Source organism: Platalea leucorodia (genome assembly GCF_965183815.1).
Source record: "Platalea leucorodia genome assembly, chromosome: 1".
In the NCBI taxonomy this organism is placed as follows: Eukaryota; Metazoa; Chordata; class Aves; order Pelecaniformes; family Threskiornithidae; genus Platalea; species Platalea leucorodia.
Window position 1 is genome coordinate 4,905,833 of NC_138823.1, and position 22,873 is coordinate 4,928,705.

The 22,873-nt window shown below is 37.5% G+C and overlaps 1 protein-coding gene across 3 annotated transcripts in view; it reads left to right on the forward strand.

Annotated features, from left to right (window-relative positions):
* PTK2 (protein tyrosine kinase 2) overlaps positions 1–22,873 on the forward strand; it is a 227,826-nt gene that overhangs the window by 117,496 nt on the left and 87,457 nt on the right. For all 3 annotated transcript variants that reach the window (XM_082317407.1, XM_082317406.1, XM_082317408.1), the window contains 3 exons: positions 12,817–12,896; positions 14,444–14,506; positions 19,015–19,069. In XM_082317407.1, coding sequence (XP_082173533.1) covers positions 12,817–12,896; positions 14,444–14,506; positions 19,015–19,069 — 198 coding nt within the window. The remainder of the gene's footprint in view (positions 1–12,816; positions 12,897–14,443; positions 14,507–19,014; positions 19,070–22,873) is intronic.

A 22,873-nucleotide genomic window follows, 5' to 3' on the forward strand; every position in this document is an offset into this window, starting at 1 on the left:
AGCTCTGATCAACAGACTAATGCTAGAATTGTGTTGGTTTTTTTTTTTTTTTTTACTGGTCTGCTTGGAAGGTATCAAAGGATGACAGGTCTTCAGAGGTGTCTTCTCTTCTTTTCATTAAGTGGAGCATTTAGGTGGTGATATGCATTGACTGTATTATTATTCCCCTGGGCCCAACTGCTTACAATTTCAGCCGAATTAGGCAAACTGGATCCCACCCAGTATTGTTTGAATTGTGAGGTTAAAGTATTAAAAAAAATCAGGAAATGCCGGATTTATGGTTGTCTGCACAGCTGGCAGATGCTTGCTGCTTAGGTTTTATGTGCCAGCCTTCAGTTGTGTCCTGTTGTATTGTATACCCAAATCCGAACCAAAGTGAGCTCTAACTCCACCCCCAAAACCTTAAACACGAAGTACAAAAGATTGCTGAGTAAAAATACTATTACTTTTTATAAGTAAGTAACCTTTTTTCAAGAAAACTTCCGAGGGAACAATCGTAAGGGTACAAAAGGAGAATTAAAAATTGGAGTTTTTCGAGTAATGAAAATTAGACTTCACTTTTTTTTATTTTTTGTACTTTTTGGGAGCATTTCCAGTTGCTTTAAGTAAGTCTTGGTGAAATTCATTGTGAGTGTCTTCCTTTCCCTCTGTTCCAGTGACAAGGCTGTCGGGAGGTGGAAATAAAGGGGACAGGCTTCTCTCTTTTTCTCTTAATAGCTGAGTGAGGAACGAAAGCCATATCTCACATCAAGATAGAATACAGCTTTTAAAAACATTCATATAATGAAAATCAGACGTAAGCCACTTGAATTGCCTTCCTTTTATTGTGGGACAAGAGCCTGCACACATTTATGCTTGAATAACATGTTAGCCCCCAGTAATTGGAGATGGTTTATCCCTTGATGAAAAGGGAATAAGCATCTGTATGGGGGGGGGGGGGGGGGGGTAACAGCTCTTAGGCATCAGCTGTTCCATTGTCGCTGTCCTTGTGCTTCGAACAGAAGACTTTTAAAGAAACTTTTGGGTTTTTTTTAGATCCTGAAGAACAAGGAAAAGTCGTTTTTATCAGCGTAGATTTTTTCTCTATGCTGCCTTGTTTGGCCTGCAGTGAGGAGCTGCCCTGGAGGTATACATATATATAATAATGGAGACCATAGGACTGGACCATGTTTGGTTTTGCTTTTTAAAATGAGCCAAAGTTTGTGTAATACACAAGAGGAATTCCAGGCAGAGAGAGGATGATCTCAAAGTTAGGGCAGGTAAATGATGTTCTGCAAAAATCAAGCTGAATTCTGTGCCACAGGGATTCTGTGTTTCACCAGACAAGTACAATGCAGGTTTGTTTTCATAAGAAAACTGTTTTTAAAAAGAAAAGAGGGAAAAAGTAATACTTGTTTTCTTCTAAAAGAAAAAAAAAAAGAAAATTCTCTAAAGAAAGAGGAGACAAAGTTTCTTGTGGACAAATGGCACTTTTTTAAGATACCTTTTTTGTTCTGTCTCCGTAGTGTCTGTGAAGACAATGTTAACACTTAAAATTTATTTCCTTCAATGAAATTCTCTTTTATATTGTGGCAGATAAACATGTCATGCAAATTAAATTATTTTTATAACACTGTCCCCCAAACATGTAGGAAATTTCAAGTCCAGGCAATTACTGTAATAACTTAATGATTAAAGTTTTATAAGGCTTAGGTGCATGAGATATAATTTGAAGTGCAGGCTGGGAATTAGTCTCTTTAACCTAATTAAATAACAACATCTCTTATACCCTAATAAAAATAGGAGACCTAAAGCAAATGACTTTGACAGGAAAAGCTTTGAGGAAAATCAAGGACATAGGGAGAAAAGCTGGCGTTGTTCCTGATATTGGCAGCCTGTTTAAAACAAAAAATAAAAAAAAAAAAATCTTTCAGGAAGAGTTAATGGTTGACATATAAACTGTGCCCTAAAGGGAAGTGGTAATAAATGTAGGAATTGCAGCTGCTTTAAAAGATATTAAATTTTTTTTTTTTTTAAATAACGATAAAAATATAAATGAAACTGCACATCATCTGTCTGCTCCTTACAGCTTGTAAAAGTAATTAAAAGTGAGATATCCTTTACAGGGGTCGGCTTCTTGAAATCGCTGACATTCACAATTCCTCATAAAGTACTCGTGTTTTTAACTGTACAAGTTGATGTACGCGCTCAAAACTACGCTGACGTTCCTGTTGTAGATCTTGCTGTTTGTATCCTTGTGTCGCTACTTTGGTATCTTCCAAATGTTCTGTGTCAAACCTCTGCTTTCTGTTAGCAGTGCTGTATGATAGGAATGTAAAACATACTCGTGTGCCTAAATACCTCTTAAATAGTCAGCCAAGCTGACCAAGAAAAATGGCTGCTTTGATTTAAAATTTCCACCTGTCAACCAGAGTGGTGAAAATAGTGCTTGTGGGCTTTCTTGCCGTCATATGTGAATTACTCTTAATTCAAGATGATAAATTTAAAATGCTCAGGACAGGCTTCCATGTGCTGATGCATGGATGTCTTTGTTAGTAATCTTGAACAAGATGTTATTCCGATTAGTGTATTGGGTTGTATATAACGTGCACCAGACCAAAATAAAAAAAAAAAAAAATGACTCACGTTGATGTTGGACTCATTTGTTCTGGAAAAGCAAAATTCTGTGTCGGAGAGGAGAAGTATAAAATTAGCTGTTAGCAAGGCGTGCTTAGTAGGTTGAGTACTATATGGCTCCCAAGAGTATAGTCCTACTTTATCGAAGATCTGAGAGGCAGCAGTGTGTATTGCAGTGACATCTGGAGATCAGCCCACTCGGACAGAAGGGATCATTTTTAGCCATTCTGTCCCTAACAATGCCTCGTCAGAAGTTGATTTCCCCCCCCTACCTTACCTCTAATGCCCTTATTATTAACAGAGGAGCTTCCAAAATTAGTTAGAGATGTCAAAGTTCACCTCTAGATAATACAGAGACTGTGACCTTGGAAGACGAAGAGGAGGAGCAGCTGAGGGCAGATGGCAAATGAATGTTATCCTGATACTGAATCGGTGCTTTTAACTCCGCTAGAAAAGGCCAAAGCCTTAATTTTCCCTAATGTAGACTTATCTTCTATAATAAGTCTAATATTATCAGATGGGTAAATAGGGGTGGAAACACATATGTGTTTCCCTCCTGTGCATATTTTAAAAACTACCATTATGATCATTAAGGTGGCTCCTAAAAATACTGATGACATTAGAAGCATGCTTTGGGCTTTTGCGCATATGGTACTTCATTCGGAGCAGATGAGGCACAAATCTTTGAGGGTTAATTTTGCATAAGGTTTCTGAAGCTGTAGTAATGTGGGCTGGGACCCTACTCTTCCAAGCTGATTATTCTGATTCTGTAGGGAAGAGAATTCAGTGTCCTACAGCGGCCTGATGTTGGTAGACAAGGGTGGGCTCTGCTGTGAAAACTTGGAGGAGCCGTCTCCTTTTGCAGATATAAGCAATTATATAGGGTGACTGGTCCGCGTTCATCTAGTGATGTGTCTGTCCCAGGGTACGCTGCAGCATTTCTGTGGTGCATTTAGCACTACAAGACAGATTACAGAATATCTGAGATGATTAGGTCTGGTGGGGTACCACGGCAGAGCTGTGTCGTGGACTCGCGCGTGGCACCTGCTGCAAGCGCGGAACAAAACGCGGTCTGAACACGGCAACTGTGTTCATTTTGAATGTGAAATTGTGGGGAAAACAAATGTGGTATATGCTTCGATCGTTGTCTTGGTCACATAAGTAGTTGCTAAAATCAGCTTTTCCGACAAATATATTGAGGTATTCTGGACTTGCGTGTTACAGAAATCGGTTAATTACAGGAAAAACGTCACTGGACTTTTGTAGGACCAATGTCACCAGAAGTGGTGTGTGCTAGTGTAAAATAAAGATGAGCAGTTTCTGCGGTGGCTGAGAGCGAGCTATTACATACAAAAACCAAACACCAAAATACCTTCAGGTATTAGGAACTTGAATGCTTAAAAGCAGGTGCTGGAACACACCTGAGCTGTAAAAAGGAGAATATAGAAATAATTATTGCAGATACAGGAAGGTTAAGAGGAAGGTTGTATTTGTTAATATAAACGCCACTGACTAAACACAAGTACGTAATTTCTGAATATAAAAAACACCAGCTAAAAATATCTGGATAGAACAAATGGATAAGGAGAAAATGATGTAATGTGAAGCTTTGTTTTCCATGCTTCGTTAAACTATTATAATTGCGATTCTTACGCTACTTACTAAATGGAGTACAGAAGATGGTTTATTTCTTTGTTGGCTTGTCTAAATATCTTATATGTTGTGGTGGTGACTTTTTTTGGTTATGCACTTAACTTTTTAGGGTGTACTTTATCACTGAAGTGCTGTTTAAATTCAGTTTTCAAAGCAATGCCAATTTAAAAAAAATAAAAAAGGACTAAGTTGTGTAAGTAGGTCATAGACACTGAAAGTAATGCAAGAGAAATAGATTGCTTATTTTTAAACTGTCCTCCTGAAAAATTGGAGATTATCCTGTGGGAAATTTCTTGGTAACATTTAAATGAGCTGGGAAAGCCAGTGTAGTGGCTAATTATTGGTTTCGCCCTTTTTGAGACATCATTTGATAGTACTGTTGCTAAAGAATTTCCACAGTAGTTACACTTGAAAAGAAAACTCAATAGAAGGTTTCATAATTTTATTTAATAATTTCTAAGGATGTAAACAAATTTAAATCTAAAATATATTTTTAAGACATAGCAAGTAGGTTGTTTGGTTTGTTTTTTTTTAAATCCTTAAACTGCTGGAAAGCATTCAGTACTAAGTTCAGAATTATTTTACTCTTGCTCTTAATAAAGAAATTTAAATCCAGCGTGGTGTTTCTATGAACTGCACTGGCAAGATGGCTTGTCAGCCTGAGTGAACGTTTTTCTGAAATACTGCAGCTGCATAAAAAAGTCGTGTGCAGAGAAATGAAGCAGATGGCTTTTGAAAGTAGCAGCTGGTATATAAAATACGAGGCCTGTGATAGATTTCTTCTTAAATCATGTGTGTTAGCGTAGGGCTATTCTCTAATTTCTCCATCTTCACAAACATGGGCTTTCCTCTGTCTCCAATTTTTATTGTAAATTATACCAGCTGGAATTTGCTAGCCATTTATATAGCTAGGAAAGCGCCCATTATTTCCTAGTAAATTTTGAGAAGTTAGAAGTTATACCATCAGTAATTTGCCCATTCAAGTAAAAAAACAAATATTTTAAAAGTCTGACATCAGAAATGAAACTGGGCATTTGTTTACGTGCCTGTCTTCCTTGTGGAAAAAGCTTATTAGTTCATGGGTCAGTGTTTACCGCCTTTCTTTCCTTCTGATTTAAGAGTATCTTTGAACTTCTAATGCTCAGAAGGCTGGAGACATAAGAGAGGTTTTTGTTCGGTTAACCAATGAAGAATAGTGATGAGAAAATATTAAAAAATATTGGTGAGAATAGAAGGCTAATAAAGTGAATTCTTGCTGAATATCAGGACATTAATATGTCAAGAAATACACTGTGGCATAGGATTATGTTGAACTTTGAAATTCTTGTTTGTTATAAATACTACTGCCCTTTCTAAGCAAGTATTCATTGAACACAGGTAGTGTATGTTGCGGGGTGGCAGTTTTGTTTCACTTTTTATTTTATCAGGACATTTAAAAGACTATTTTCCTACCTCCAAAAGGTGCATTTACGCTTGGCGTTCATGTTTTCCATATATTGCATCCCTTCCCTGTAGTAGATTCTCTGTAGCGGTCATGACCAAGAAGTACAAATGTAAGTGTAGGTCACACTTTGATTCTTATTCGCTAGCCTGTGAATAAGCAAATGCAAATACAGTTACTTCTTCTAACACTGACATTGTGGTAGTACTCATCCAGAAGCCTGAAGTAGTTTGCATTTCCATTATACTATGTTTAATGGAACTTAATAGACTAATCCTTCCCTCCCCGCCCCGAGCGTACACCTGCTTGACTGTAAATCTGATTTAAACTTGTTAGAGCATTTGCCAAAAGAAATCCGAGGGAAAAGGAGCTTGAAATCAACACCGCAGTTTGCAGCAAGAAATTATTTTTGTCTCTATCTTCCTTTAAACAGTTCTCCAATACATTTTTCTTTGCAAGTTCAGATAAGCACATTCTGCGAGAATGCAAAATGAGTAAGTGAAAGCAAGTGTGTTGCAAGCAACATAAACCAAAGTGATTCACTTAAGACATAATATTTTGAGGGTTTGATTGTTACCAAGTAAAAAGTGTATAGGCTTTTAGCAGTATAACACTTGAATTCATAATCCTAGTGTAAATCTAAGTGTTTGCCTTGTTAATCTTTATGCATTTTTATTGCTGAGACGTTGTGACCATGAAGCATTTGAGATGACTGCAGGCTTCACGTAGTCTTATCGTTGCCAGAGCATCTGGTCTCTAGTGTGTGGTGTAACTGAAGTAATACCGCGCAGGTTTAGGAGGAGTACTTTAAAGGCTTCATTGGGTTGGTGGAAATCGGTCAGGGTTGCTGCTTTGTTGTTTCTTGTTTGGCCAGTTGGTTTTTTTTGAGGTGGCTTTTTCAAAACCAGGTTTGTATGACAGGTTTATATAAATTAGTCTTCTCTTACAAACTAGGTAAAATTTAAGGTATATTAAGTAGCACCCTACCGTAGAATCATAGAATCGTTAAGGTTGGAAAAGACCCTTAAGATCATCGAGTCCAACAACCTACAGTTTTTTCTGATTTAGCCTTTGGAGAGATCCCATTCTGAACAATTAAAATGGGGAGCAGAACAACAGCATGGGTACTTGATCTGCTTGAAGAGTATCTATAATCTTGATGAGGTACTCTTCAGCCTTCCTCCGGGCATTGCATACTGTTAACTCAACTTCCAAGCCGTATGTCAAGGTCTGCACATACCACCAAGGAGGGCAGTTCTGCAGGTGTAACACAAGCTCACAGATAACAGTATCTCCAAAACACACAGATCAGGATTCATCCTCCCTCTTAACGTACTACTTCTGAATTTGTAGTAAACGGAAAAAAACTGGTAGAATTCTTCAAATTTGTCAGAGTTTCATTTTTGTGTCTTTGTATGTATATAGGCTTTACGCTCTTAAAGATAGGGCCTTTTTTCTCTTAAACAGACAAAACATATTCTCGTTTCTCTCATTTAACTATATTAACAATAATAATAATAAGAGTAACAATTGAGCAAACACAAAAGACTTCTAGGAAAACTATTCAATTGCCCTGTGGCAGTGCGCTTAATTACCATTAAATTATCTCTTGCGTCTCTTCCATTTAATATTTGTTCAGGCTTTTTCCTTAGGAGGTTATGCAGCTCGTGCTGAACCTCTTGCAAAATTCTTATCTAATCTTTGCACAAGCATTAGTTCATGCATTGATCTAATGCCATCTCAAAGAGAACAGTCAAGAAAAATTAAAGGTGATAAGAGAAGTTCTCGTTAGTATTCTGGGAGTAGGAATTGAATCTGCTTCCCCCTCCCCGCCTTGGACTTACTGAAATTTAAAGAAGAATGTGTGCAGACGGGCTTCTGAAAAAGGCAAGATAAAATTAATTCCTTCTATCAATTTATTACCTTTGCTATTCATAATAGGACACTGCTCAGTCTAATTAGACTACAAGATTATGGCCATAGGCTTCCTGAGGCTTATAATGTCTTTGCATACCTTCCAAAGTTTATACACAGAACCAAGTAGGTGTATATAATGTATATGCAGTGCTTTATGATAATCAAGTGCAGCTGTTAATTTTGGTGAGGGGATGTCATGACTGATTTTGTGAACATTGCTGTTGCACTTGCGGACACTGAAGGAGAGTATTTTTTCTATGTTTTCATCTCATTTCTTACGTGGATAAAGGCATTTTTATCCCACTCTTCAGGTTGAATAATGTAGTGAATTTGGAAGACTTGAAACTCCACGTTACTGTACCAAGGATCTTCAGAAACAGCACCCCCCACACCCACCCCAATAAATCAGCAAGGGAGGGTCTCTGTTGGCTGAAATGTGAGGTGGAAGGAATATGTGTCATTTACTCCACCTTTATGAAATATTTGTGTTTGTCCATCTCTTCTGGACTGGGATGTGCAAAAACCCCCTTTTTTTTGCTTGTCACACTAACAAAATGAGGCGCTCAAGTAGGCAACTGTCTGCTTTGCAGCGGTACGGTGAAAATGTCTCACTTGTGTCTTGCAGATAAGCTGAGAATTTTCACAATACTTATTTTTTCTTCCAAATTGTTGGAATCGGGAAGGTTTTTAAACTTTTCTTAGTCAAGTTCTGGTGCCTGTAGTTGCGGAGTCAAACTGGGAAAACATGATTGGAATTTGTGAAAGCTCGCAAGCCAGAGGGCAAGAGGAAAGAAACTCCAAACTTTAAATGTTTGGGTAATGTTGCTTATTTATTTATGGAATAGTAGTTACTTGAGCCTAGCAGCGTTTTAAAATATGTTTGCATGAAACTGAAGATGATCTTAAGCTGTTTAGTTTAACAAATGAAGTACTTCAGTACTGGGATCTACAAGGCAATGAGCTGTGAAAATAAGTGAATACAAATTTGATCATGATATACTAGTAGCCTCAAATTAGCATAGTTTCTGCAATGGAGTGTTTTATGTATCAGGATTGAAAAAATGCTTTGCTACAGTCAGTTCTTTTTGGTGTCTGAATGCCTTAAGGAATAGGTGGATAACAGCTCTGAAAGTTCCTGGTGACGCAAAATTGTTGAAATGGTTCAAAAAATTGAATGTGTAGGGTTTTGTTTTTTTTTTTTTTTTGTTTTTTTTTTTTTTGTTTTTTAAAAAGTTTAGTTAAGTGCATTAGCTACTGGATATTTGATTTGGGTGGATGTAAGGCAGACTAGCTAATGGATTTCGTGAACAGGTATGTTAGCTTTTTAGGTGAACTAACTTGGCCTATACATGAAGGTGAATTCTCAGAAAAAGAATGAAATGAAAGCTTGTATTTAAAGTACAATTAAAGTTTATTAAACCTTGGTGTGGATGATACAAACAAGAACTAAATTGATGATGGTTTCTTTTAACTTGATACATTTCTGGAATTGGGGCATCCATATAAGAACTGAACTCATGTAGAATTTGCATTTTCCGTTTGTTTCTTACTTTTCAAATACCCCCGTGTAGACCTGGGGCCAAGGAGTACTGTTCTGTTGTTTGCCACTATGGCTACTGCAGAGGGCATTTATGGTAATAACATGGGAGCCTGAAAAATTATATTCCTGATTTAAATGCTCTGAGCTTGGGTCTGACAGTTTTAATGCAGGACAGGTTTCACACCCTTACTGATCAACAGAAGTTCTAATTTAATTTTCTGTTTAAATTATTATGTTGTGCCATTTATGAAGGCATCTAGATGGTAGCTCTGATTTAAAGTTAAACAAAACCATGGTTATAGAAGATTTTCTCTTAGTGGAATACTATACCATTGCTAACAGGTGCAGTTCTGCAGTAAAATGAAGATTAATTGTAAATCGATGCTAGCTGAGATAAGATACTACTCAAAATATCTGCATTTTCTTGTCCTGCTTCCAGAAGTGCCCTTTCCAGGGAAACTTTTTGCCATTTTGGCACTTGATACTGAGCAGTACAGGCTGGTCAGAAATGCCCAAACTTCTGGATTGCCAAGTTTCTTGAAAAATGCCTCCAGGCATTGTAATGACTTTGAGTACAAGAGAGATCAAGCTTCTGCAGGGACTCCAGTGAAGGGCCATGAAGATGATGAAGGGCCTGGAGCATCTCTCCTGTGAAGAAAGGCTGAGAGAGCTGGGACTGTTCAGCCTGGAGAAGAGAAGACTCAGGGGGGATCTTATAGAATCATGGGATGGTTTGGGTTGGAAGGGACCTTAAAGATCATCTGGTTCCATCCCCGCTGCCATGAGCAGGGACACCTTCCACTAGACCAGGTTGCTCAGAGTCCCATCCAACCTGGCCTTGAACACTTCCAGGGATGGGGCATCCACAACTTCTCTGGGCAGCCTGTTGCTGGGCCTCACCACCCTCATGGTGAAGAATTCCTTATGTTGAATCTAAATCTACCCTCGTTCAGTTTAAACGCCTTGTCCTATCACTATCCTATCAATGTATATACGTACCTGAAGGGAGGGGGCAAAGAGGACAGAGCCAGGCTCTTTTCAATGGTGCCTCTTGAGTCACTTTATAACATTAGGCAGTGTTTTACACCTGGTGCTGAAGAATAGGACCCTAAATTCCCCCTGCAGAAAATATTTCTGCAGTGCCTTCTTTGCAGAGTCTTTCAGATGAACGGAATGTGTCTGCCGTATCTTAGAAATAAATAGATAACATGATATGTACTGTAGATACGCATAATGTGTGTGGTCAGATAATGGACAGTTCTCTCTAATTTATACATGGTTGTCTGTAAATGATTTCATAAATTAGAAGACCTTTCATCCATCAGAGCAACGACTGTTTGCTTGACTAACACACAGGACTCCGCACTTAGGGACGGTCATGGCTTTGAATGAAAATATAGAATCAAAACGTCTTGACTTCCTGGAAGATGCATCTCTCTCCGTTTATATCATTTACAGCCATTGTAATTACATATAGAGTCTGTGGTTTTGGAGGGCTTTCTTTTTTAACCTTTGATCAGATAAATTTTTGTAAATGTTACCAGAAAAACTCAAATAGAATGCTGTTTCATATGAGAAGCTGTGGTTTTTAATTGTAAGCATAATGAAGAAGAGGAGAATTATAAATTCTACATATTTTAATTTGTGCATTTCTACCATGGGAATACAGAATGACTATTTCCATATGTGGACACAAATTGCAAACTACGTTATCCTGAAGAACAATTATTTCTTCTTCTGTCTGTCTCACTAGTATTTGTGGGAGGTGAACTGAGAAGGGTTAAGAGCTTATTGTTTTGTCAACATGTTGAGTACCTGGATCATAGAATCATAGAATCCTTAAGGTTGGAAAAGACCCTTAAGATCATCGAGTCCAACCGTTAACCCAGCACTGCCAAGTCCATCTATACCATGTCCTCGAGCACCACATCTATCCATTTTTTAAATACCTCCAGGGATGGAGACTCAACCACTTCCCTGGGCAGCCTCTTCCAGTGCCTGACAGCCCTTTCCGTGAAGAAGTTTATCCTAATATCCAACCTAAACCTCCCCGGGCGCAGCTTGAGGCCGTTCCCTCTTGTCCTAAAATGGATGAGTCCAAATGCAAGAAGCTTTCTCCTGATGTTGCAGCTATTGCAATAATTCCTATTCTCACTCTTTCACAGTTTATCATATTTCTTCTTCCACATCTTTCAATAACAAATTGAAATTTTTCATGCACTTCATAACTGGGAAGGTCTCATGGATTTGTTGCTTTGTAGTCTAGGGCTGGATCCAGCTGTCGTATTGGTGGTGAGGGAGTGCTATGGTGCACGCTCACGTGTTACTGGGAGGATGCTGACTGGAGAGGACCTCCAGCTGTTGAATCTGCTGCTGCACTTCCTTATCTTTTAAATTATGAATTTCATAGCGGTAGCAGTTTGAAGTAGTTTTTCTTAAAACTTGTCATCACTCAAAAAACATTTTGTGAAGTATATTCTTTCATCATGTATAATCTCCTCTCTGATCTGCAAGTCAGTCATGTGGATTTTTGTGATATTTCAGGACTTTCTGCAACTTTAGGATCTTAGGCTTTAGGATCTCAACAGCAAGTTTATGATTTCCTAAGGTTGAGGATAACATGAGCCGTTAAAGAAAAGTTGTACTTCTGTAGAGCTATGTTAGCGGTAAGAAAAGCATGTTGCACAGAAGACAGGATTTGCACCGTTAAGTTCTTCGGCACTAGTTCTGTTCTCTCTTAGTGTCTTTTTTTTGTTAATAACTGTATAAATGCCTTACTCTAATGCGGTGGAAGTATTACCTAAAAAGTAGGCTTGCTGCCTACATTGATATTAGTAAATAAAACAAGTCCAGGACACGTGATGAAGCTTTGACCCCCCATAGTCCATCTTGTTGTATCCTTGGCATGCTCTGCGGTACAGCTTTTGTACATCCCAGTTTACCGCTCTTCTGGACTGTGCCCCAGCAGAGCTGGGGCTGGTTGCATTGCAGCAGTGGTCCAAATGCGCTGGTTTGGCCCAACCGTCCGCTTCAGGAGGGATGATGATTTGGCCATAAGCATTTGGCCTCATGGTCAGAGCACACTCCTTGGCCTGTTTTATTTCCTACTTTAGATGGTAACCATCTAGTTACACTTGTTTCTTCTTCTTGCTAGTTCAAACGTTATTTTAAGTCGGTATGTAGTATGATTTTCACATACTACTCTTTTTAACGTACTGCTATTTTTATTTTTACAGTAATGCGTGGACATTTGTCTGTTTTACATGCATGATTAGATGCACCTACAGAATTAAAAACTTTTGATAGTTCAAGAATACAGCATACGTTCACATATCTTGAACGCAGGTGTGACCATCTGCTCAGCCTCCTGTGCAGATTTTGATTATATTTAATAAAACATAGGTAAGACTGATGTAGATGAGGAAAATTTTTTTTATCAAGTTCATTGCAGTTGAAACGGGTTTCAAAGTGCAGCTCATTTGTGGAAAATATGAATATAACTTATTTTTTCTCTTCATGCACTGAAAATAGTCATTCCAAAAAATTAAACTTAAGACATATTTATTCTGTAGTTGCTGGAGCAGTATTTTAGTCTGTATCGGCACTGAACTGATCTTTCTGTGATGCGTACCTACTTCTTTTGCTGTAGGTGAAAAATGACTATATGTTAGAAATAGCAGATCAAGTGGACCAGGAAATTGCTTTGAAACTAGGTTGCCTTGAAATCCGGTAAGCTGATAATTTCATTTATTATTCAACATGTTTCTGACAGAATATATACATTAATTTTGAAACTGCTTATAGTTCATTGATTTCTGACCAGTATAGCTGAATAAAACATCGTAAGACTTTTTTGCTACAAAGTAGTTTGAAGAAAAACTGAATAGACTGCGTTGTAACCAATTTCTAGTGATTTTTAAATTAACATTAATTTTAAAATTTTAATTAATTACATCCTGATACTGCCTTTTGGGTGAATTCTTTGTCTGAATAATTCAAAGGCCTGTAGAGTACAGTGAAGTATACTGAAAAAAAAATTGCATCTGTGGTGTTATTTAGCAAATAGTCTTGTCATTGTGCATATATAAATCCTAAAGAACGTTATTAAAGATAAATGCTACTACCTTTCTTCTCTGCATTTACTCAATTTTTAATGTGCTGTTTTCAAATTATTAAATCTTAAGGATTCTTTTGGGTGTTTTTGGTGTTCTTGTCAACTGTATAGACAGCTGGAAAATAAAGATAAATTTATCAGATTAAGAGATCCTTGAGAGAGCTCCCAGCACAGCTTTTGAAAGGCATGTTTTGGTTTTTGCTAATTTATGGAGAGTTTCCAGCCTGAAACATTTGCCGTAGTTATGCTGTTGTCTCGCACAGGGAGATTAGGGAAGAAGTAAAATTGATAAGAAATTAATGGCAAATGTAAACTTGTTAGCAGAGGACAAAAGCGTCCTTTGAGCAGTACTTTCCAAAATAAAACAAAATTTAGGCTTACGAAATTGCCTACGTATCGTAGGAGAACCTGGTGTCTTTGCTGTAAGTTTTGCCAGTGGCACCAGAGAAAACAAAAATTCTTTGTGTAACTGCAAGCTCCATACACGCTTAGAAAATTGTTGGTGCCTTATTTCAAAACATGTAATGAGTATAATCATCCATGATTATTTTGTCAGTCAAGTCCCGCTTTCCATGGTTCTCATGCCGTGGCTCTTCAGAGCATTTTTGTGAGGTACTTCTAGTAGATGACTACTAAGACTGTCTTACCATAAGCATTACTAGTCCGCTTTCTCAGTGAAAACAACGATCCCAGCCCTCTCCCAACAACAGCTACTCATTCTTGATTTATTTATTAATTTATTTTTTTATGTGGACATGTCTGGGTTGAAACCGTTGGTTTTCATCATTCCCTGCTCCCTCTGGTTCTCCCTGGTGCACGCACAGACGTGAGTGCTGTTACAAAGGAGGGAGATGTTGTTGGAGGTAGAAAGGAGCTGCTGAAGGGCAGGTTAGATCACTTCTTGTGGTAGCAGTGTAGTTAAGCTGCTTTAAAGTGGTTCTAAAAATGCAGTACTACTATAGTCCTGTGCAATGTTCCATACGTGAAATTATTTTCTAATATAAAAATCTGATCTGTTGAGGTAGGAGAATATTTATATTTGAATTCGTTCTGCCAGTGTTTTCTAATGGTAAGTCTCTGAAAGATTTCACTACATTGATGTTGTAGTTTTAGGCTGGATCATCCAATAATTGTCGCTTTCAAATATTTTTCCTGACTTCAGGAGATCCTACGGAGAGATGAGAGGCAATGCATTAGAAAAGAAGTCCAACTATGAAGTATTAGAGTAAGTATTGTGTTCTCGCTTGACGCTTGAACTGTTTTTTAATCAGGAACATCAAATTCAGTTCAATAACAGAACGTTTCTGTTGTAATTTTTTATTCCACGAAGTTTGTTGAGATCTTCGAGTGCTTTAATATAAGAAAAGGATGATGAAACCTAACAAGGTATAGAAGTAGGAAGAGCACCTTTAACTCTGGTCCAGGGAAACAAGGTTGGAGTTGTTTAAACTTGATCATGAGGCTTACTATGATTTTTTTGCAATTTTGCTGATGTTTATGGGTTCATCAAGTCTAGTTCTACGGTGATTTTGTTTCTAAATGGTTTTCTGTGCGTAGTTGCATTCTTCAGTTGTGACTCATCTGTGGTAAAGTTTGAGTTACTTGCAAATGTTTGTGGTATTATTTTTTCTTCTGTTTGCTCAGTATGTGGATTTCCTGAATTGTGACCTTGCAATTAGCAAGTTTATTATTTATCTATGTATCACAAATTTTAAGAAGACCAAGAAGCATCCTTATATTGAAAGTATTTTGGTTACTCTGATGATGATGATCTGCTCTTCACTACTGATTATCTTTGTGAAAAGATGCCGTACAGTTTAATGTAAAATTGGGATAAAAGGTTGGTGTAGCAGTGAAGTCTCTTTTTTATTTTATTTTTAATAAAACATGTGTGCTAACTTTTAGAGATGTGAAATTAGAGAATTTGGAGGTGGAAGATAAGATTTTTCATCACAATGAATAAGTTCACAGGGATTTTTGATGAAACTATGATTTTAATAGGTAAAGATAACTTCAACAAATTGCCTGCTTATTTATATAGTGCATGCTATTTATATATTGCTCCTCTATCTGTGCAGAATTTTTGAAGCTTTGTTTTTGTTTGAATTACGGTTTTTTTGAAGGACTTTAGTTTTCTGTCAGTAGCCACTAGTAGAAATACCCTGGTTGAGAAAATGCATAATAAAATGAGAAAGGACTAAGGAAGATGAACAGCATGAACAGGCAGACAAAGCTAAAAGGGGATATAAAAAAGATCTGAAAGTACTGCGACCCGGAGAAATTCGGATCCCATGACATCCTCTTTGGGACAAGGGACCTTATGAATTACAGCGGTTGCAGTTTACATATGTTCCAGCAAGAACTTGAGAAAGGTATTTTTAAGCCAGCAATTTATAAGCCACAAAGATTAGTAATTAGGTTAACGACTTTGGAAACAATGAGACAAAGGAAACAAGGGTCATAACAGATGACACAAAGTATTAATTAATAATTGCAACAGGTGAGAGTTCCTGAAGGACTCAGTATGGGGCTGCTTCCAGTTTAACAGTGACTTGTTTCTTTCAGTGCATGTGTTTTCCAAGCAGTAATTGTTTTGGTAGGAAATAACTTAATTCCTGCTGTGAAAGACAAAGTGAAGCAAAACCCTGATATGCAAAATCTAACAGCCTAATGCCGTGCAAAATTAGAGATATAGAATTGTGCACGTCAAGATTTTTTTTTTTTTTTTTTTGAGAAGCAAGATGTGGTTTGTATAGGATTTAGCTGGGAGAGATGAAGGATAAAAGCACCTTAAAGTGGCTATAGATAATTATAAGCGACTAAGAATCTGCAAAAAGTGCCAGCGATCCCCAAAATGTATTCATTCAGTCTTACCACCTTAATAGCCTGTAAAGGTTTATCTACACAAGTAATATTTATTTCTCAAGTGAGGCTTTTTGTTTGTTTGGGCTTTTTTTTTTTTTTTTTCCTAGTTTTAGTACATCATGAGGTACTTAACCAGCTGAGTGCAATTTTTAAATGGCGCTTTTTTGCATTTGGTGTGATTGCTTCTTGCCTGTCTTTGTCAGATGTCTATTTGATGTATATTCGTCTTTGATCAGATTTTCATACAAGAGCAAATCTGGATGGGAAATGGTAGATAGAATCAAACTGTTAAGTAGCCTTTAATAGTTGGGCCTTCATGTAATGAAAGAAGAATTTTTTCATAATAAATGTGAAGCCTGTTAGCATAGAACGGGGATAATTACAAGTACAAAAATGGGAGCTATATGAAGGAACAGCTGCAGCCACAATTTTGTAAAAAGCATTTTAAAGTCTATTATGTTAATCTAACATTACTTTTTTGTTGTAACTTCCAATTGAGATGAAAAATAGAAATAAAGATATATGTTGCCTAAAGCTGCTTATCATTATATGACAAGCGGCATCACCTATCTGTAGCTGGTATTTTATTAATCCTATTGAAGTTTACACATTAAAAAAAGTAAATTTACATTTAAGCGGTCAAGTAGGATGGAGTAGATGAGGTTAAATACAAAGCTGTAGTAGAACTGTATGAACCAGGATCTCACTACTAATTATCTCTTACTGGCAATCAGAAACCAGATGTCCCGAGTTCTTCATCTGGAGGCCGGAGTTGGTGTGTATCCCAAGCTGGCCGTTTCACCCCCCCGCAGTGCAGCTGAGGAAGGAAGGGAAGGAGTTTGTAGGGTTGTGTGTTTAAAACTGTTTATATGTTCCAATTTCCAATGCTTATTCTCTTATTTATAGGTACCCATAGTTTGTTATTGATGACGGCATTAAATCTGTATGCTTCTTATGTTAAATTCTCCTCCAGTAAATAAATTTGCCGTCTCAGTTGAACGCAGGATATGCTTTATTAAGAAATTTTATTGAGTTGTCTTTTGTTGTACTCTGCATAAGAATGTCTTCTGAATTTGTTACATACAGATCTGTACAAAAGGCTACTCCACGACTCTCTAATAACGAAGTGAATCGGGTTGCCGCAGCCCTGTGCTGCAGTACCGTTAAAATGAGTAATACTGGAGTGATGTAGGGTGCTTCGTTTTTGAAAACACCATTTCTCTCTCAAATGCTTAATGCTAAACTAATATATTCCTTGTCAAAATGTCTTTGCATGTTATTTAGATGGTAATAGTGTGTTAGATTTATTTAACTGTGTGGGATGATAAACGGCATATAATTTGCATTTGAGAAGAAACGCACTGAAGGAATTAACATTTATGAAAGTTTTATAATCTTTCAGCTTACTGTCATTGCACAGATGCCAGTGTTCGCTCCTGCGCATGAACGTTCTGCTCCTCTTAGTTGAGGATGGTTTTAGTATGTTTTGTGAAATTGTATACTACTTGTCTTTAGAGAGCTTTAAAAATACCCTATTTTATTATTTGGAGTAAGCTTTTTACATTAACTTTAGTATTGGCTTTCTTCTTGCACCGTTAGGTAGCAGTAAATGTATACTGTGTATATCGGGCTCGCTAACAGCTTTGCTTTTCTTTGCCGAATGTAAGAATTCCAGATGTATTTCTGTTTATGTTCGAAGCATGCAGTCATGGAAAGCTTTCTTCCATACTCATTTCAGAAGCAGATAAGGGTGTTTGTTCAAAAGAGATTGTAACTTCTTAAATTTAAAGGAAGAGAAGTCAGTAATGCCTTTGAGAGGCAATGATAGAAGTCCTTTTCCTATTTACATTTTTCTTTTACTTTTTCCTTTTTCTCATGCAAATTTCCTGGTAATACTATACAACTAGTTAACGGTCATGCAAGATTTGATATACCTGGTTGTATAACGATCTCCTTCTGCACTAACATATCTCTGGCACCTTCTCGGGCGTCTTTCTTGAAGCTAATGTTTAGTTGTAGTGATACATACACACGTCAGACATAAGCTAGGCGCATCTGAGCCACAAAAAAATATTTAATCCTTATGGCTCTGGGTTTCAAACTAGTTTGAATTTATTTATTTATAAGTGTGAAAGTGAGCTCGATGTAATTCACTTTGCAAAATCTGAGCTCACAGACAGAATTAGGGTCTTGATTTACAGATGCAAAAGGTGAGATTACTTGCAATAAAAAGCTGGGAATTTTAATATATATAGATGCTCAATATGAGGAAAAAGTGACCGTAGAAATGAAAAAAAAAAACTTTAATTACAGTGCTGCAAGGGGTAAAACAGTAGTGGAATGGCAGTCAACATTCTTACTGAGGTGATATCGTGAGAACTCCTTTCCTTTATGTTGTATCTTCTACTCAGTTCTAATAGGTTATTGTTAGAATTTGACATTTTCATGTTGTTCCCTTCTCACCCGACTCCATGCTGGAAGAATACTTATTCGATATTCTTTAAAGTATTAAAACATGTACAAAGAACAGTTTTTATTCTCAAAACTTGTCTGTGCCCAAGCCAACGTTTCAAATAATACCCTTTCCACACCAGGTACCTGTTGTAAATGCGATATCCTTTTGAGTTTAAGCGAGAAGATACTGCTGTCCCGCATTTGCTGTGGCGTGGCTGCGGTTAGCATTTTAATGGTGCTGTGTTTGTTTCTCTGAGATTGTCGAGGACCTTACTATGAAAATCATTCAATATAGCATGTGCTAGTTAAAACACTAAACAAAACAAAATCACACCCAAAGCACCACCCTGAAAAGGAGCAATATAATATTGCACAATGTTTTTTATGTTAATGCTGTGTGTGTTTTTGTTTCAGGAAAGATGTTGGTTTAAGACGTTTTTTTCCGAAGAGTTTACTAGATTCAGTGAAGGTAATTATAGTTCCAGTGAATTGTATACTACTGAAAAAAAAGGGGGGGGGGGGGTGTCAGAAATCTGAAAATTGCATTATCGTTTTCATTGTGTAGTCATAAGGGAATTGCTGGGCAGTTGTCCCGTCTTGGTGAAAAAATATCAAAGCTACCATATCAAATTGGTAGGATATAAATCCTGATAGTACAGGTGTGCAACTGGCAGAACTAAGGTAGTAGTGATGTCTGTGGCACCTCTACCTCTCCAACTTTGTGGCCAAAAGTTCAAAATGAGTCCTCAGATCCTCTAGAATCAAATGACTTTTTTTTTTGTTTGTTTTTCCTAAAAGAGAAATGAGACTTCTGGAGAAAGAGGAAGGGGACATATAAGAAAACAGCATATTTTTAATGGCAGCTCGATAAACCAAATTCTGCCTTCTTTGCTCAAGACTGTATCCGACTCATTAAATGAAGATTTCCAGAAATTTCCACTTATGTTAATCCTAGTTAAGACTATAAACGTTAGTCAAATCTCGCTTCCATTGAAGTCCATATGTTCCCAGAGTAAAAAAATGCAAATTTTTCTCGACACGTTTTGAAAAGGGAGATTAAGAATGGTCATCAAGTATTTTTACAGCTATAGCCGTCTTGATATGAATGTCTTGGTAAAATATCTCTTACCATTCATATGTGAAAGTATAAATCATAAATTGGTATTTTAGAGCTGGTTTTGGTAAGCAGTGGTGGTTTTATAGAAATAATACAATTCAACTTCAGATTTAGAAAGTTTCTACATTGTGATTTAAGTGGATAAACAGAAAAGGTCTGTCATGAAGAGGTTTTGTTTCAAAAGACTTTTGAAAATCAGAAGCTAATGAAGTCAAGTGGATTTAAGTAATCCATCTGCATTTTAATTTAAGCAATTATCTGAAACTGTATTCTCTGCTAAAGGGAGAAATTGTGGTGAAAGGCTCCTGATGTAAAAGAATGAATAACTATCTCAAAAATGATATTATGGAGCCAGAAAACTGACCAACAGAAAAACCTGCTGTTTAGAAATCATGAAATGGAGAGAATAGCAGGAAGAAGTAGCAAGAGTTGCCAGAAGGTGAAGCTGAGTAGAACCTTGCAAAGACCTGAAAAAAATGTTGGACACATGAAGAGGAAAAACAAGGGAAGGAAAAATGGGTCTGCTTTTTAATGAAAATGAAATCCCTGTTAAAAATAATCTAGGATTGGTTCAAATGATTAAATGACTCTTCCACTTTGTGAACACCAATGATTTTGAACTGGCAGGCAAAGGAGGGCTCCTCACGGCCATGAAATACAAGATTAATTATTGCTGTCTATTAGTGAGGTAAAGCTTAGGGTGTAGTGCAGTGGTAATCAAATTTGTTGATGTTATACATTTAGGAGATGCCAGCTATACAGAGGATATCGCTCTATGGATAGGAAGACCAGAAGGCTGGAAAAATGAAAATCAAAATATTTAACATGCAAAGTATGAGGTGATACACACAGGGGTATAAAACCAGAAAGTTCAGCTTTATTTGGGGAGCTCATTAAATAAATTATAAAAAGTCAGGAGTTTAAAGACATGTATATATTAGCTGATCACAGAGTGTCTGTAAGACATAACGTTGTAAAAGAGAGCAAGTGGTGTCCCAGGAGGTGTCTAGGGAGATTTCTCCAGGAGGAAACATTAAAGTCATTGGACAATGCGCTATACTTCATATATACTGCAAATAGTTCTGTTTATCTGTGTTCAAGAAAGAATAAGTCAGCCTAATTAAAGTACAGAGGAGGAGTTATTGAGTCAACAGGCGTTCCTTTTCATCCCTTCACTAGAGAAGAATAAGAATCCTTCCTGCGTTTAGCGCAGTAAATGAGGGAACAGTGCCTCTAAGATGACGTGACTGCTAAGCCATGCTCTCTGTACGTAGGTATATCAAGTATGCAAACACCATGGGGGAAAAAATCCGCTTATACTAAACCCAGCAACTAGGGGCAGAGAGGATGCAGGGAAATGGATATAAGCCAGATTGTGTTTAGTTTGCAAATTAGGAGTCTTCCCCATCACTCTAGAGCATGCCTTGAGCAAAAGCGGAGGGGAAAAAAAATGTTCTTAGGAAATACTTTAAGAGCAAATTTTCAGTGCATTTCCCTTGAAGTTGTCATTTGCGGATATTTCTCACAAGTGGCTCTCTTCTGTTATGGAAGAGGTGTGTTTTTCTGACTTACTTTCTATGTTTACACCATATTAATGATCTCAAAGTAAAAGAGAAGACTAAGTCTTCTTGGTGGACTTAAATGAGCCAAATGACACATGCCATTATGCATGGAAGACAAGATGATGCTGAAACAGGCCAGGAGAACAAACCACGGGCAGAATAAAGTATCTTTCAGCAACTGAGTGGTTGAAACACTTGGGACGACTTGAGCGAGCAGATTTTTTTCTTTTTGTAGTGTCTTGCTCCTGGTATTTTTCAGGTATTCAGTTAAAGCTTAAGGTCTTCAGTTCCCTTAACGTTGGTTTTCTCTGTAAAAAGGAAGCTAAGAGAAAGGTCCGGTACAGTACGTCTGAGCCCTAACGAAGTCCGAGGCAGCTCTGGGTGCAGTAGGGAGGGCCTCCTGACTGCCAGGTGCTTTCTTTATCCTACCCAAGTATCCGCAGCCTGTTCATGATCCACCTGGTAGTTGGGAAAAGGTTCTGCTAAAGTGACGCGGTAATCTGAAATTACAACAAAATGGCAGATTCCTTTGGTAACTTTATAACGCAAAGTTTATGTGCTGAGCTGAGGGGTGTTTTCAACCCATGTATGTGTTGTTGCAGAACTGGTCGTCGTTTTGTATGTGAGTATGCAACACCCTTGGGTCACTGCTATTAGAGTAACTCTTTTCTGAATGCTTCTTTTAAAAAATTCTGGCTATTCAGACTTCTGAATATTCTTTAAAGGCTCACTAAAAATGAATGCCTAACTGGAGTGGAAGTGCTAACGACAAAAGGAAGTTTATATTTGTATAGTGCCTGGAGCTGTTACAGGCAGCGTGAAAGAGTGAAGAGTTTTAATGCTGTTACAATAGGACATTCAGATACCTTTTGGTAGAGGAGCAATGGTAGTTCCTGTCTTAACTGTGACATATTGCAAAAATAAGCATGGTTTTGCCTTGTATCATTGCTGTTAGTTGGAAGATATATTAGAAATGGGTATTACTAAGGTTTTTTTAAACCCATTTAGTCACTGTAGACACGGGTCAAGCTTTGGCAAAGGGAAAAAGAATGGATGTGTTTGTGGTTTTGACATTTTGGCACGATGTGATGTAAGCAGCGACGAAAAAGCAGTGGGTCACCTGGCTCTGCACTGCTCACAGGGCAGAGCTGTGCTCTGACGATGAGGACGGAGGGGGACATGATGCGCTTTTGTCTAGATGAGTTCTAGTGTTCAGAAACAGATGGTTTTATTCAGGATTCCTGATTGCTTGCTTAGTTTTCGGGAATGCTAAAGAGATTGCTTCTCAGATTCTCTTTTTATTTTCATATGAGTGGCAGCCTTCCCAGGGATTATGTATTATATACAGGCAGATACTTCACGTTTCGTAAGTCTTAGTTTAGTTATTCCCCCCTCCCCCCCGCCTTTTTTTTTTTTTTTAAATACAGTTGTTTGAAAGCCTGCTTGTATCCTCTACGTGCTTTCTTTTTCAGGATATGTAATTAGGTGTCTTGCTCTGTCCCACTGTCCCAGATGCTGGGAGGATGATTCGTGCTGGTCTAAGTGGATATTTCTACCCTGAAAACAGTTAATAAAATGATATGCAATACAGTTA